Source organism: Acanthopagrus latus, chromosome 7 (genome assembly GCF_904848185.1).
Source record: "Acanthopagrus latus isolate v.2019 chromosome 7, fAcaLat1.1, whole genome shotgun sequence".
NCBI lineage: Eukaryota > Metazoa > Chordata > Actinopteri > Spariformes > Sparidae > Acanthopagrus > Acanthopagrus latus.
In genome coordinates, this window is record NC_051045.1 from 5,157,002 (window position 1) to 5,172,349 (window position 15,348).

At 42.0% G+C, this 15,348-nt stretch overlaps 1 protein-coding gene across 4 annotated transcripts; it reads left to right on the forward strand.

The window, feature by feature from the left end:
- Positions 1 to 6,120: 6,120 nt before the first annotated feature.
- On the forward strand, positions 6,121 to 14,236 carry znf217 (zinc finger protein 217). 4 transcript variants are annotated; one of them, XM_037104791.1, is made up of 6 exons: positions 6,121 to 6,406; positions 9,307 to 10,666; positions 10,885 to 10,992; positions 11,079 to 12,470; positions 12,589 to 12,713; positions 12,842 to 14,236. In XM_037104791.1, the coding sequence occupies exons 2-5, from the start codon at positions 9,343 to 9,345 to the stop codon at positions 12,699 to 12,701; spliced, it is 2,937 nt and encodes a 978-aa protein (XP_036960686.1). In that variant the 5' UTR covers positions 6,121 to 6,406; positions 9,307 to 9,342; the 3' UTR covers positions 12,702 to 12,713; positions 12,842 to 14,236. The 4 variants fall into 4 exon arrangements, with proteins under 4 accessions (XP_036960686.1, XP_036960689.1, XP_036960685.1 ...); XM_037104794.1 differs by lacking the exon at positions 6,121 to 6,406 and adding an exon at positions 6,573 to 6,941; XM_037104790.1 differs by lacking the exon at positions 6,121 to 6,406 and adding an exon at positions 6,573 to 6,927.
- Positions 14,237 to 15,348: the final 1,112 nt, after the last annotated feature.

A 15,348-nucleotide genomic window follows, 5' to 3' on the forward strand; every position in this document is an offset into this window, starting at 1 on the left:
GAGGAGAATGCTGCCATCGGCATCGGCGGTCATCAGATAATTACTGAAACTTTAAAGGAATGTGAGATCCTCATACCAGTTTGCATCTTAACAATAGGTGCTAGCACGCCCTAAAGCTTCAGTTTTCGGCCCTTGAACTAAACAATATGAATACCTGAAGATGTGTTCAGTATGAACAAACGTACGCACTGCTGGTGAAGGTACAAATAATGACAAATAGTATAGAGAACAAACAGCCAGACGCAGAGAGTCATCAGGAAATTGTTCCACATTTGACATCCAAGTCAAGCACCAACCCTGTGAGCTAGTTAGTACAATGTAGGTGTGACCCGTGAGTCATCGCTTTCCATGCTGGGTGTAGAAGCAAATACACCTCTGTCCCTCGTAAGTCTCACTCCTCCCTGTATTTACTTGTATGGCTGACAGACAGGTGACAGACAGTTATCTGACAGACCCGGGTGCGGCGCAGGCCATCATTTGTAGCCGACAGACAGAGACGACTGCTGGACATCACCTATGAATACTAATTCATACATTTTTCAGATTCCGCGAGACACCTTAGAGATAAAAGATGTAAGACAAGATCTAAGGAATTGTATATTTCAGGTAGAGGAAGCCCTCAAATCTTCTTTTACCTTTTTATGATGTAATTTCTATGATGGATAGCAGAGTGTGAAGTCTTTGGAAGGATGTGTTTTAGATAGTAATGTCTGAGACCCACCATTCACCCACCATTAAGTGATGAGTCGCGGCCCCCAGAGGCATAACTCACACGGCTCCTTTGTTATCAATGAGACACACTCCTCTTGCATTACCCTCTATAATAGGTGTGATCATTTTAAATTGTGCATCAAAGTAATTGCCGTGGCACTGAAGGAGAAAAAGTGAGGTAGTTCTTGCACCGTATGAGACACGAGGTCCATTGTCTGTCGCTTCCCCCTGAGGGTTGTTTCAAATTAAGATGCAGTGTGAGGGTTTTTTTTTTTTTTTTTTTGCCGAGTGTATTGCTGGTATGTGCGGGAGAGCTCCGTGTTCATTACCAAACATTAAATCATGGGAAACACTTAACATTATTTTAAAATGAAAACTTTATATTACCCTCACTGAACCTCTGCACCGCCAGCTCCTTATGCTGTTATGAAGAAAATTCACTCAGGCTTTTATGCATCTGAGCGCGAAAAAAAAAAAGAGACGGTGCAGGCAGAGATAACAGCTACATGTGCCTACATGCAGGGTGACAGAATTGGAGGCTATTAAAGAAAGGCTTATGTGTGTAATTACGAAAGCAATCAGGCCGGTCAACACCTCCTGCAAAATAACAGACCGAAATGATGTGGCTTATTAAAATAAAAACGGTTATAGGCATGAATTTAGCAGCGCAAAACGACTGTACACTGCACATGATCTGCTTGACCACCATGTTGCAGCAGTTCATCCCAGGACAATGAATGCGACTGTGTGAATGGTCTGAGCTCAGAGGGGGAGGAACGAGGGAACAGTGGGTTGGGAGGCCTGACAGGAGGCCTGCTGTCAGCACTAATGTGCATCACGGCACTGCTCGCCAGTAACAGGTCCGTTCTGTGGGGAAGCATGAGGGTGAAACAGCTCCAGCGAGAGGACGGTTAACACAAATTCCAATCTGGTAAAAACTAAACATCAGCGGTGAGCTTGCCTGTGCAGGACGGTCTCATTTCTTGTTAACAGAGGGTGAATCAGCAGGTCCTGTGGGCGCCACATGTGTGTGAAGGAGGCATTCTGATGCAGATGCTCTCAAGTGATTTATTTTTTTTTTTTAAGGGTTGGTTTGTTGGGGAGTGTTACATCCTGCTGGAGGGACAAAAGACTTCAGCAGTCAGATACCAGGAATTCTGCAAATGACTATTCAAAACACTGAAACATTCATGTTATGTGATAAAATATCTGCTTGATATTCAAATCAAAGATGTGATCATGTTTTAACCTCAGTTTTAGGATAACAAGTCCAACTGTGTGTTGAGAAGGAACATGTTTCAAAAAAACTACATGGTAAATTAAGATGTTTAAAGGCTCACTCCGGCTATTTTACACATTTAAGTATATTTACAGGTTTTGTGAATTAGTACTGCATATGTGAAACAAGTAGTATAAAGCCTTTTGTGGCTCCAGAGAAAGCTGCATGGAATCTAATAAATTGCCACCAGTGATGTCACTTAGCATTTGTGTTGCATTGTGGGTAATGTAAGCATTACATTAAAAACCTGATCTAACATTAATCTGTTAAAACTCTGCCGGGCACATTATGGGCAGTTTTTAGCAGCAGAAGCAGAGACACTACCTTTTTTTTTTTTTCCTTTTTTTTCTTTTTACAATTCTGCCTACATTACCCACAATGCAATGCAGCCCCTGGGTGACACCACTTGAGGCAATTCATCAGATCACATGCAGCTTCCTTGAGTAGTAGTAGTGGCAGTTCCCCCCTGCTCTGTAAACACACTTTAATGTGTTTGACTCGTGCAGGCAGCTGTTCGGTTTAAATGCTTCCATTTCCTTTTCTGTAGTTAGGTTGCTTCCTGAAAAGTTTGTTTTGCGAGTAAAAACAAACACAGCAAGTTACAGTCGGGAGGTTAGAGTCAGACACGACCACAAAAAGATAACATGCACTGTGCTGCGACGGAAACAGAATGACAAAGGTAAATATGGGTCACAGTGAATTTGTTTACAGCTCAGTCACAAATCAGGATACAAACAATATTAGGCAAATCTGAGACTCACTGAACTTTATCTTTAGGACTGGCATGATGAAGTCCATGATCCCCCACTGTGAGACTATTTAGGCTGATTTTGTGTCTGTATTCAGAGCAAATCTGTCTAAACTGAGGTGTGGTAATCCTAATCTGCCAATTTCCAACATTACATATTTATGTGATTATGTTCTTAGACAGCGTAGTTTATGTCTGACAGAGGATTAAGGTCAGAAGAGTCATCATAAGGGAAATTAATTTCTCCTGGTTTTGATAATCAGAGGAGAAACTGTTGAACAGACAGAGTTTACCAATTTCATATGCTCGTGTTTTTACTTTTATATCATTTATCTTTTTTTAATCTTATTTTGCTGAGCAAGCGCAGCTGTCCACTTACATTATATTCTTGCTTTTATGAAGAATATTAAAAGGTGCACTAAAAGAAATAGAGAGACTGATTTGTTTTTAATGTCCAAACAAACTAAATAAACAAACCCTCTTTGTTTTCATGACCGAATAAACAAACTGACCTTAAAGCACAACATGGTTTCATACTGCTAGTGGCGGACCCTGCCACCTTCACACAGTGTTCTGGGGGACCTTATTTTTTCTCTGAGAACAGCTTGTTTATTCAGTTACGTGAAACATAAATATTTCTGAGTTTGTATTATTACCTCATTGATATTGTAAATATTGAAATTCTCAGTTTGAAGTTTCTTCTCCAAAACACAAAGCGCCCCTTTAAGTATTCAGCTCACACAGGGGCCGTACAGACACCGCTGCACCAGCAGCAGACTCCCCGTCTTTTCTATTTGTCCTCACCAGGGGACCACAAATATGTCAAACATGTGCAGAACTCGGAAAAAGGAATTCTTTTGCCGAATGATAAAAACATTTCTCTGACGATCAACAACACAACAGCTGGTTGTGCTGAATAAACATGACTGGCTTTGGGCTGTGAGGGGTGGGGGGGGGGGGGGGTGAGAAGAGGAGATTATATATTATCAGTGTCTTTCAGGAGCGACACCAGGATTATGAAAGAAGCCGGGCTGTGAATCTGGGGGAGAACAATGCAGTCAGCTGCTCCCGACACGTCAAGACAAAAAGAAGCCACCACAGCCTTCCCCTATTCGCTGATCCAGTTCCTATCAGGCCTGTCTGTCTGCTGAATACATAATCACTCATTCAAACATTCGGGGGGGGGGGGGTTTGTTCAAAGATGCTACTTTATCTTTAATTAGATTTCACTGGATGCGTACATTCATTCTCCTTTTTCCGCAAGATGTGGGACAACGAGTTTGGAGGACTTTTGGAAGAGAAATGTATATTTGCATGAAGTCAAACAACGGGACAAAGTTAATTAAATCAGCTAGAAGTAAACAGTGTTTGCCCACTTGTTGCTGTCATTGCCACAACAGAGAAGAAATACCAATGATGTAACTGCAATACAATATGTGGGTAAAGATAAATATTTGTCTTGTTCAACATAAGAAGGTGGTGGAAAGTAACTAAGTACACTTCTTGTAATTTTGAAGTACTTCCCATCTAACAGCCGGACGAACTTTTTAGAAAATCATTTAAAACATAAAACTCGACAGAAATAATATTCCAATGACAGACTCTAATAATATAACTCATATAATCAGACCATCCTGCCTAAATACTTGAATACTTTATGTGCATTTTGTAGCACTGTAGCACTTGCAACCACCCTTTTATATGTAATAGAGTATTTAGATTAAAGATACGAGTACTTCAAGCGCACAGACTGTGCTTTTTATGATCTCTCTCGGCAGTTTCATCATCTCGAGGCATCATACTGCTCCTCCAGATTGATCGTCTTTCACTGAGCCTTTGTGGTCACAGAACAATAGGAAATGAGCGGGAGGCCTCAATGTGTCACATGTGGTGCCTTTGATTAACATACTAGACTTGTTTGTGTAACAGGATCTCGGGGTGAGGCGAGAATACCAAAAAAAACTGAAGCAGAGTGTTTTAGCAGGGGGTATAAAAAAAAATTATTTTAATTTCTGTGGGCAGCACACGTGAGTGAATGAGCCTCACTGATGCAAAACACACACACACACGAGGATGTCTTCATTTGCACTTGGAGGACACTTTAACGCGCAGTTTGACCAGATTTGAACCGACAAAATTAAAAAACAAACATTTAAAGGATACTAAAACGACGGGCACGTGAATGCTTGCACACACATTCTTTACAGGTGAAACCTGCCTGCCAAACCTGCGCGTCTGCTCGTGCATTGTGCTGACCTGTTTGGTGACAGCAATAATCTCAGAACAACTATTAATAAAACAGTGTAGAGGCTGAACAGTCCTAATGAGCCTGAGCAACAGGCAGGATGAGGCAACATGGCCAGGCCTGATGTGAGAGGTTTGACTTCTGGCAGTGGGTGTCTTCTTCCAGTCTTTGTTCACTGTTCTCTGCCTCTGGGAGTGGTTTCTGATAAAAGTTTTTTTTTTCTTTTTCCTCTCTATGAGGCATTGCTGCCATTCAGGAGAAGGGTGTGTGTGTGTGTGTGTGACTCAATGCAGTGTGCGCTGGAATCTACTGAATATCCTCATTGATTGTGGATGCATAGCTTTAAACTACAACCGCTGCCTGTTGTCTCTACAGAAGGGTGGAGGAGGGGCTGTTATTTGACTTCACAGCCTGTGGGTGCTACTGTAGGTGATGGTCTCTATCTATAGAAAATATCAGCAGCACCCTGTATTGTTAAATGGTTTCCGAGTTGAGCCATTTACATAATTTAGCACTATAATATAGCCTGACATCTGTTGTAATAGGCAGTAGAAAGCATCCCCCTTTCTATTTAAAGTGCCATTATGTAGTTTTGGAGAAGAAATTCAAACTTGTATTCTTTATATTTACAATAGTAATGAGTGGATAGTGTGAACTCAGATATATTCTTTATTTCTTAACTGAATAAATAAGCCGTTCTCAGAGAAGAAAGCTAGGAAAGTGGCAGGGTCCGCCACATGCAAACAAAGTAAGTAAAAACAGTATGAAATGAAATGAAAACAAAGACAGTTTGTTTATTTAGCTTGTGTTGTCAGTGAAGACATTTTATCTTCTCCCCTAAAACTACACAGTTGCACCTTCAACATGTTTAAATCAAATGTGAGTTTATGTGACAGCTGATCGAATAAATGGTACCTAAAGAAAAGTGTCCACGCGTTCACATCGTGAAATAGGAAGAAGGGCTGAAATCTCTCATGACTCAACCAACCTGCTTCTGCAAACACCCTCATGTTACTGTGAAAAAAAAAAAAAAAAAAAAAAAAAAGTTTGAGGCACCCCTCCCCCATCTCCACATGGTGGCTGATGCGTGACGCGAGAACGTGGAATAAAAGGGCTACACCTCAAGTTACGTTTTCAGTGCAGTGAATCAAAACCTGAACGGGTGCGTGGGCCTGCTGCGGGTGGCACCAGTCAGAACCGGAGCCGAGCCCATTTCATCTTATATAAATACATACATTTATTACATAAAACAACAGTGGATTTAGACAGGTGAACTTGAAGTGAGTCAACTAAAACAGGCAAAAAAAAAGAAGAAGAAGAAGAAGAAGTTAATATTAGATGTGACGGTATGGGAGACTGATCCAGCAGAGCAAAGGTAACATGACAGTGACTGAAGGCTGTCAGAACATACCTGTCCACGCAGGTGAGTAGCTGTGGCTTGCCGTTTAAAAAAAATACACACTCGCTAGCTGCATGTTGTTGCTTTTGTTAATAGATAAACTCAGAGTTATGTGCTCGGTCCCGGTCGGGTTATTCGCGACCACGTGACCGCCCTGTGGAGGTTTTTGAGGGGCGCCGTGCACGCGCTCCATCTTCCCTTTGAGAAGCAGTTGGGAGAGAGCGCGCGCGCACGCCTCGGAGCTCAACAGCTGCACAGTGAGGACGAGTTATGGCTCAAACAAATTGAGATAGGTGAGCTGTGCACCACCAGCACCAGCACCACCAGCACTACCAGCAGCTCCACCTCCATCAACGCGTTCGCTGTCGTGAATATAAAAGAAGAAGAAGAACAAGAAGAACAAGAAGAAGAAGAAGTGACTCCCAGAACAGAAACCCTTGAGTCCAGGTCGCTCGTAGTATCCCCCCTTCCTCCTCCTCCTCCACCACCACCTCCTCCTCCTCCTCCTCGGTGTGTGTCATTATTAATCCGGAAACTCTCAGTTGGTAGGTATTGTTCGGTGAGTTCCTAACAAGAGTCGAGAAAAGGGGGAAAAAGAGTCGTGACGGTTTTGTAAGTTCGCGAACGTTAACGTCGTCGTCGGAGGAGAGAGAGTCCGCAAAGCTCGACAGAACTTCGGCGACGTTAGCCTGTCGTCAAGTGAAGTGAAGTTGCTCATCGTGGCTGTATTGGGGGGGAGAAAAAAAAAAGAAGCTCCGAACAAAATCAATAAGCAAGCGACGTGAGTACACAAGATTTTGCAACCCGAGAAAAGTAACGCTAACCTCCCCCCCCACCGAACCCGAACCTGCCTCCATCGAGAAGTGACCGTTTGTTGAGCTGATTGTTAGCTAGCTGAACTCTTGTCAGCTAACTATCATGACTTGTTGATTTGTGGTCGCTACAAAGAAGAGAAAGCAACCCCCCCCCCCAAAAAAAACCTCGTGTTCTGCTTGTTATGCGTGTATAGAAATGTAATAAGCTTGTCCATTGACTGTCGAGTTTTTATTTTATTTTTAAATGTGTAAAGTAACATTAGTGGGGGTTTAAATGTGCTGGATACTGCCTCTGGAAGCGTGTGTATGTGTGTTTGCTCACCCCTAAAACAAGCTATAGAGCACATAGCTAATGATGGCAGCATGTTAAGACAACTTAAAGTTACATATTTTAAGAGAATTGGGTTGATTTACTGGGAAATGACTCGCTTTAACTGTTGGGATTTCCCCCCCCCCCTTTTTTTTTTATAAATCAACCACATCGCCCAGTTGTGCCACTGTGTTGGTGATGTCATGTGCATTGATTAGATTACACCACTCAAAATTAGTCAGGGATGTTGGGATACTTGGGAGTGTTTCACTTGACGATTCATTCTGTGACATATCTGAGTGTTTATTTTGTGGTTTGTGAATATTTCTTTGCTCTCTGACACATTTCGTTTGACTTTTATTGCGTATGTGCAGCCATCCCAATATCCCTGACTGAATTTGAGTAGTGTAAACTACAAAAAAAAAATCTTGTATAAACACTGAGATGCTACATCAGGCTACTGTATGCTTGCACTGTTGGCACAGAGCCCTTTAAACTCGCTGATCCAGTTGCTCCACTCTTGTCTCAGTCAAGTTGAGTGTCATCTGAATGTTTTTTCCAAGAAGTTTGTGGTGCGAGCTGAAAGGCTTACTGTGACAAAACAAGAAGAAGGTATTCCCAGTGGTCACAAAACAAAAGCAAAACAAAACTCACACCTGGAGCCAAGCACTGTAAATGTGTGATGTGTGAGTGAAACAAGGCAGTCAAAGGATTGTCGGCGAGTCTAACTTGCAACTAAATTTCCCTTGGATGCACTGGTGCACCATTTTAAGTTTTTTTTGTTTGTTTTTTTCCCAACAATTGCTGTTATTTCCATTTCTTGAAGGAAAAGACACACAGAAAACGTGCTCGCACCCTTTATTCCTGTTCAGAATCATTCAGTTAATGTGATAAGTGATTAATGTGAAATGTATAATTGGTGCAGCCATTGTAAGAAGTTAGTCAGGAGTCCATGAGGTATCTGGCTGTTAATTGTTTTTAGTGCGTTTGACATTTCTCAAGTTTCATTTCTGGGTTCAACAAGCAAAGGTAGTTGTAACATGAGACGTTAAAAATGACCAGACCATTGTTTAATATTACTTTTAATGGTTTACTGTAGTAATATTTGAACACATTTTATATTAAACTTCAGTTTCTTTTGCTTTTGATAATTAAAAGTGTCTATGATCATTTAGGACTGCGCGATACGGAAAAAAAATCAAATTGTGACTCTTTTTGATAGACACTGGGATTTTGATATGAGTCACAATTAGTGAAAATGCATTTTTCATTTAATTTTTTCATAATGCTGTTTTGTTACAGCTTCTTTGCTTCGTTGTAGCTTCTTGTGATTTAAATATTGCACTTAGCCATATCACTATTTTGATAATAGTAGGATTTAATGTGCAGCCCTATGATTTATTGTTATATTGAATGTAGTTTACAAACTTTTTGTTGCTGTTTTTTTTTTTTAATCTAAAATGTGAGCTGGAATGACAGTATGAACCTATGCATCATGATACTAATAATAAGTCTGCCAAATTCTGTAGCTGATTTTTCACAGACTGAGCTTAATACATATACTAAGGTATACATGTGTTTTATCAGTGGCCAGAGGAAATGAGTTGTCTGTGCAGTTGATTTCTAAAAAGATAGATTTCCTGTTTCAGTGTAAGGGAAGGCAACTCTCTCTATGTGGTTTATTTTAAACTGATTATTCTCTCTAGTTAGGTTGTAGCTACCTGGCCTGTTTTGTAATCAGCTTTGCCTAAAGACACTTTTTCACTTTCTATTTGTTTTTTGGGGTTTTTTTTTTACAGGTTGGTAGTCATCTGAACACTGAGCAGCGGAGGACAATGCCGACTCACTCGTTGCTGCCGTGTGTGGAGAGCCCAGATGGACTTGCCCAAGATATTCTTATTAGTAACAATGCTAGCATCCCCGGGCCTGTCTCTAGCAAGACACCACACACCACCTACTCAGAAAAGGCTGTGTTGCAACCCGGAGGAAGCGTACCATTATCTTGTATGTTCTGTGATCAGACCTTCATGCATCAGGATGAGCTGGGACCCCATGTATTAACACAGCATCCTACCACTTTCTTTGAACCGGCTGTGCTTCGAGTTGAAGCAGAATTCAGGATCCCAGGAGAGAGACCTCGGCCCAAACCAAGCAGCCTCCCTGTGGAAAAAGAGGAGGTTCACAGCTGTATTGTGTGTGGTCAGGTTTCACAAGATGCTAGTGAGCTAGAGACCCACATGAGAAAACACAAGGACTACTTTACTTACTGCTGCAATGTGTGTGGACGGCGGTTCAGAGAGCCCTGGTTCCTTAAGAATCACATGAAGATGCACGTTAAACCGGGACCAAAAAGCAAGGCCCAGCAAGACCTGGAGACCCCCGCCACTGTCAACGGCGTCGTCCAAGACACTAATCCAGAACCTGTAGTCACACTTTACAAAATGTGCATGGTTTGTGGCTTTTTCTTTCCAGACCACGACAGTTTGGTGGAACATAGTAAAGTACATAATCGAGAGGTGGAGCCTGGCAAAGATAAAGACAAGGAGAACATGGATGGCAGTACTGAATCCCTTGCCAATCAGGAAACATTTCTTCATGGTCTAAAACTTCAGCCTCGCTCTACAGAAAATAGTTTGCAACCTGAGAGATCATCAAAATGGATTCCCCAGCTGGATCCCTTTAACACATATCAGGCCTGGCAACTTGCTACAAAGGGCAAGATAGCAGTCGGTCCAAATACTACTAAAGATATCGGTCAGGAAGCCAGCACAGACAATGAGGAATGTGGCTCTGATAAGGAGGAGTTGAGTAATATTTGGTCTGAAGGACAAGGAGACAAAGCTACAAAAGAGGTCCTTGGGCGGGAGCTCCGGTCTCAGCAGCACACTGTGATGGAAAACCCGGCACCACAGCGGAGGTCTCTAATGCAGAAAGATAAGGACAAAGAAAGGCCGACCACTTGTGAGGAATGTCAGAGAACCTTCAGGACCTATCACCAGTTGGTTCTTCACTCCAGGGTCCACAAACGCGAGAGAGGTGGAGGAGAGAGTCCAACCTCTGTTGATGGGAAGCTGTCTAGAGCAGGTTCATTTGAGCATGCAGAAGAAGGGTTGGAGGAGGGCTTTGACGAAGCAGCATTAGCAGAAAACCTTGGTGCAGGTAAATTTAAGAGCCAATTACACGCTTGTGCTTCACTCATACTGTCATAATTGTGATTTAGGAATCATGTTACATAATAAGCTATGTTACCAAGTGCTCCCTCTGCTGAATGGAGGGATAATTACACCAGATTCTTGTGATTTTTATTTATTTTTTAAATTTTCATTTTGTCATTTTCCTTTCTGTGTATTTATGTATGCATTTGTCTGTCTTCAAAGGTGAAGATGGTTTTGATCGATCAAAGGTCAGGTCAAAAGAATGCAGTTACTGCGGCAAATCATTCCGATCAAGCTATTACCTCACAGTTCATCTGAGGACCCACACAGGTATATTAAACACAAATTGGCTTGAATGATAATGTGTACGCGGCGTATGCAGCAGGTCTAATTCTGTTTACTTTTGATTGTTTCAGGTGAAAAACCGTTTAAGTGTGCCTACTGTGACTACGCTGCAGCTCAGAAGACTTCACTGAAATATCACCTGGATCGGCGTCACAAGGACAAACCTTATGTAGACATTCCCAGCAGACCCGTGCCTTTAATGCCCTCGCCTACTGATAGAAAACATGGACGTGACAGTGAAAGTCCTGCTCCAAATAGACCCACACTTTGGGCTTCTGGAGCAAGATCGTGCAGCAGTGGAACACCAGAGGACAGATTTGATATCATAGGGAGCAAGCTTAGCAAACCACTCGTCCAGGTGAATGCTGAGTGTGAGAAATTAATTGCCAAGTCTGCTTACTCCCCGATTGATGATGTCGTAAAGTGCCCCGTACCTGTTAATCTGAAGATTGAAAAGGAGGAGATAAAAAGCGAGAACTGTGAGGCCCCATTAAATCTGTCCCTAAAAGTGTCTATCTCCATCTCTGCCGGTGCAGAACCCAGACATGCTTTAATTCCAATTGCCTGTTCGTTTTGTGCATATAAAACCATGTACCCAGAGGTTCTGATGATGCACAAAAAGCTGACCCATAAAGACAAGTCAGACAGTACGAAAAAGAATGGAAGCATTTTGAAACAGAAACGTTTCACAGGTTGTCCCCCCGCGCTTGATGGGAAAGATGTCGCCCCACTTCCGATGTTTGACCGTCGCCACCCTCGTCGGACCAAGTCCCCGCCTCGTCAACCAGCAAAACCACAAGAAAAGACTACTGTTAACCCACCCCCTGCTCCTAAACGGTCCCCTGTCCAGGCACCCCAACATGATGGCGTCCAGGAGACCCAGCGAGAGAGACCTCAGAGACCTAATGTTGATCCACTTCCCAGTCAGGAATTCTCCAGGTATACAGAGCTCCTGAGGAAATCCAACACAGGAAGCAAGTACGTCTTGGACCGTCCAGGCCCCCCAGACAGAGTGGGCATTGGTGAGAGGAGTTACCCAGCCAGAAGTGGCGTCATTTGGCACTCAGACGCTGCCAGGTTGTGCCTGTCGAGCCGATTTGGGAGCCTCCCCCAGATGGATTTTGGTGAACCTTCCAGCAAGAGACTAAAGTATTCGGCACCTCCAGGCAGGGAAGCTGACACCAGTGAGAAGCCTGGCTTTAGAGGAGCACCAGGTGATGGATCCAGCAGGCTGCTTATCTCAGGGAGAAGTGTTAAGACCACATCACAGGGGTCGGGTCCGTCCGCAGTGTCTGAGAACTTGGGACCTTTGAAGACTACATCTACAGCTATCGGAGGAAGTTTGGACACTGAGTGGGGCATGATGAACCTCCTGCGCTCCTACACGCCCAATGACCTGGCTTCTCTGTATCACAGCACACCAACCAATCCCTGTCATGGAGGGCTGGCCAACCCAAGAGCAGGTACGTATTAGGTTAGGAGAGGTGTATATACAGTAGAATATTATTTATTCAAACTAGGCTATTGCATATCTGCATACTCCAGCAGTTTGTAAAGTTAACAATAAAGATGTTTTCTCAGGGGGCAGAACTGTGCTGTACCAACACTTACCAAGTCTGCCCAACCTGCAGAGGAGAGACCCCTCAGGCCTTTTCCCTAACCAACGCTATGGGACCACTGACAAAAGTACCTAATGTTGCACCAAGGTAAAAGGCTGAAAACTGTTTTGAAGTACATACAAACAGAGCTTCCTTTTCACTTTCAAACCCCGACAGGGACCTGTGAAAAGTTGTACCTTGTACATAAAAAAAGTATCTCTTTTCCTTCTCTCCAGATTTGAACTGTGCAGCTACCTTATTTTGGACAACGTCTTGAAAATTCAGTTTAATTGTACAGATGGTTCGTGCTCAAAAGATGTCTAATCTCCGCCTAATTTAATAGCATTTCATTAGATGGAAGTTTATTTGCATTTCAGAGACCTTTTGGTGAACATTTGTTTTTCTTGTTTGAATGGAAAAGTGCAGATCACCTCTCTCTGAAGATATTCCACTGGTGTGCACTCTTTTCCACTTAAAACTGTCAATTCATGTTTGACCCACACTAACCTTCAGATATCTGTAAATGTCTATGACATAACAGTAAAATGTGTATGTGGGATTACAAAAATATATATCTGTAAGCTTTCAGTACATAAAAAATTGTATTAAGCAAAAACATAAGAAATCTAATTTGTGTGAGAAATTGCTGCTCTGGTCAATTAACTGCTGACGTCCAGGCCGTAATTAAGCACTATTCTTTTTTTTATTTTTTTTTATTTTCCAAGGCACTGAAGGGTGTGGGTGTTTTTGTCTGTGAATGTCTTGATGGCTTCGGCCCAGTGGTTTACAAACAGGCCACAGTTACCAGTCCTGTGTATTTCTGAATTGGTCTACCTCATTTTGTGCTCTAGACTGTTGTGTTTATTTAAAGCTGCTGCAGCTATCGTGTCAGCTGAGTCTCTACTCCTAGCCGTCTATCAACTACAGACAGATGTGTTGAGTTAGAGTATAACTAGATGGACATGTGTTTGGTCAGGCACCACATGAAGCTCATCTGGTGACAGAACTGCTGAGGCCATATCGACCCCATGGCGCATGATTGACTGTAACACAATATGAGTTGTGGATTTCTTTGATACACTTTGTATTCACAAGCCGAGTTTTAAACACAGAACAGATTTTGTGGTTATTTTTTGTCCTTGAGTCGATCATCTGCTTAGTGGTGCCTCCATATGCTGGAAAATGTACCAAATTTCAGAGTTCTATTTGTGTATTAAAAGGTTATGCTGGATTATTTGGACTACGCATTTAATCACTATTCAGGAGTTTGTTTATATTATGCAGAGTCTTGAAAGTGTTGTTGTGTTTCAGGCGTCGGCAGTCAGTCCCAGCTAGTCATCAAGCAACCATTTAAATGTGGTATGACTGTGTGGTTAGAAAAAAGTACAAAAGCAGCTATGTTAATAATGGCTCGATTGATTAATTACACACTGTGAACAAGAAGTCTCAGGTTAACTCATCTGTTGTGTAATTGTGTATTTTTGCCACATTGAAAAAGGCTTGGGTTAAGTTATTTCTTTTGTTGTTGTTTGATATTCACATTAACGTTTACTTGTGTAAAAATGAAAATATTGTTTGAGATCTGTATGACACATTTCAATAATAAAGTGAGAGCGAAAAGTTCTTTGGCATTTTTTGGTTCCTCATTGTGTTGGCACCTGACCACAAACACAAGAACGCAGATCTAGCTGCAGTTCAAAGATAGAAAATGTAACTTCCTTTGGGAACCTTAGTTGATTGAGTGTCAGCCACAGATTGTACAGCACTTTGGGTTGCCGTCTTTGGCCTGAAGTCAACTAAAAGCATCATGACGGAGGGAAGACTCTCAACAATCAGTTATCTTTCCCCAGGAAGTTTTGTTGAAGGCCCTTATATGCATTCAGTGTTTATAAAAAAGTACCCATAAGTAGAATACTTGAGTAAAAGAAAAAGGTATGAAGTTGTACTATATGTAATTAAGTATTTTCTGGTAACTCTGTTCTCAGCGGTTGGAAGCTAGAAAGGTGGCAGGGTCCGCCACATATAAACAAATTAAAACCATATGAAATTGTGTTGTTCTTTAAAGTCACTTTGTTTATTTATAAACAAAGAGTTTTGATTTTAATACATAGTCAGTGAAGATCTTCCTCTTCTGATTACACTTTCTTGAAACAAAAAATGTGCCATTGTTAAAAATATATAAGTAGACTTAGATCTGGACTGCTGACAAACGTTCAGCGGTATGTTCCCTTTCCTCGTCAATGACTCAGATTGGCCACTAGATGGCAGTATTTACAAAGTCTAAATTAAAGCCTTGTCAGATTGTGGTTTCAAAGCCTTGCAATGTCAGTATGAATAGAATCAGACCTATGTAGTTCAGTTAGTTATGATACATCCATATATCCTGGACAGGTTGAGTATGAAATAACAGAACTGCAGTGAAAAATCCCAAAGCGTTTATTAGCCTTGATACAATTAGAAACTGTACTTGAAGAAGAGCTTGTAGTGCTCTGTTTGTTTTTCCCACTCACACTAATGATTATGCTGCGCCTGTGGTCACACCCTAATTGGTCGTGTCACACAGGTGTTGCCTATCAGCTGTCAAAGGCAAACACACCTGGTATGACATCAGCGGAGCGGCTGAAAGTTTCGAACAGAGCCGTGCTGCTTTGTGATTCCGTGAGCATTTTAAGCCTCGAAAACGCTTCCTGAGAGAAGTTTGGTAATGGCTTCTACATCTGCAAGACATGAGCGCACCATTGTT

What these genes read in the sequence shown, in the direction of transcription:
- znf217 (XM_037104791.1), top strand. Translation starts at nt 9,343, where the DNA reads ATGCCGACTCACTCGTTGCTGCCGTGTGTGGAGAGCCCAGATGGACTT. An exon ending in AGCAGAAAACCTTGGTGCAG is followed by an intron (nt 10,667 to 10,884) that starts GTAAATTTAAGA and finishes CTGTCTTCAAAG; the next exon opens with GTGAAGATGGTTTTGATCGA. An exon ending in TCATCTGAGGACCCACACAG is followed by an intron (nt 10,993 to 11,078) that starts GTATATTAAACA and finishes TGATTGTTTCAG; the next exon opens with GTGAAAAACCGTTTAAGTGT.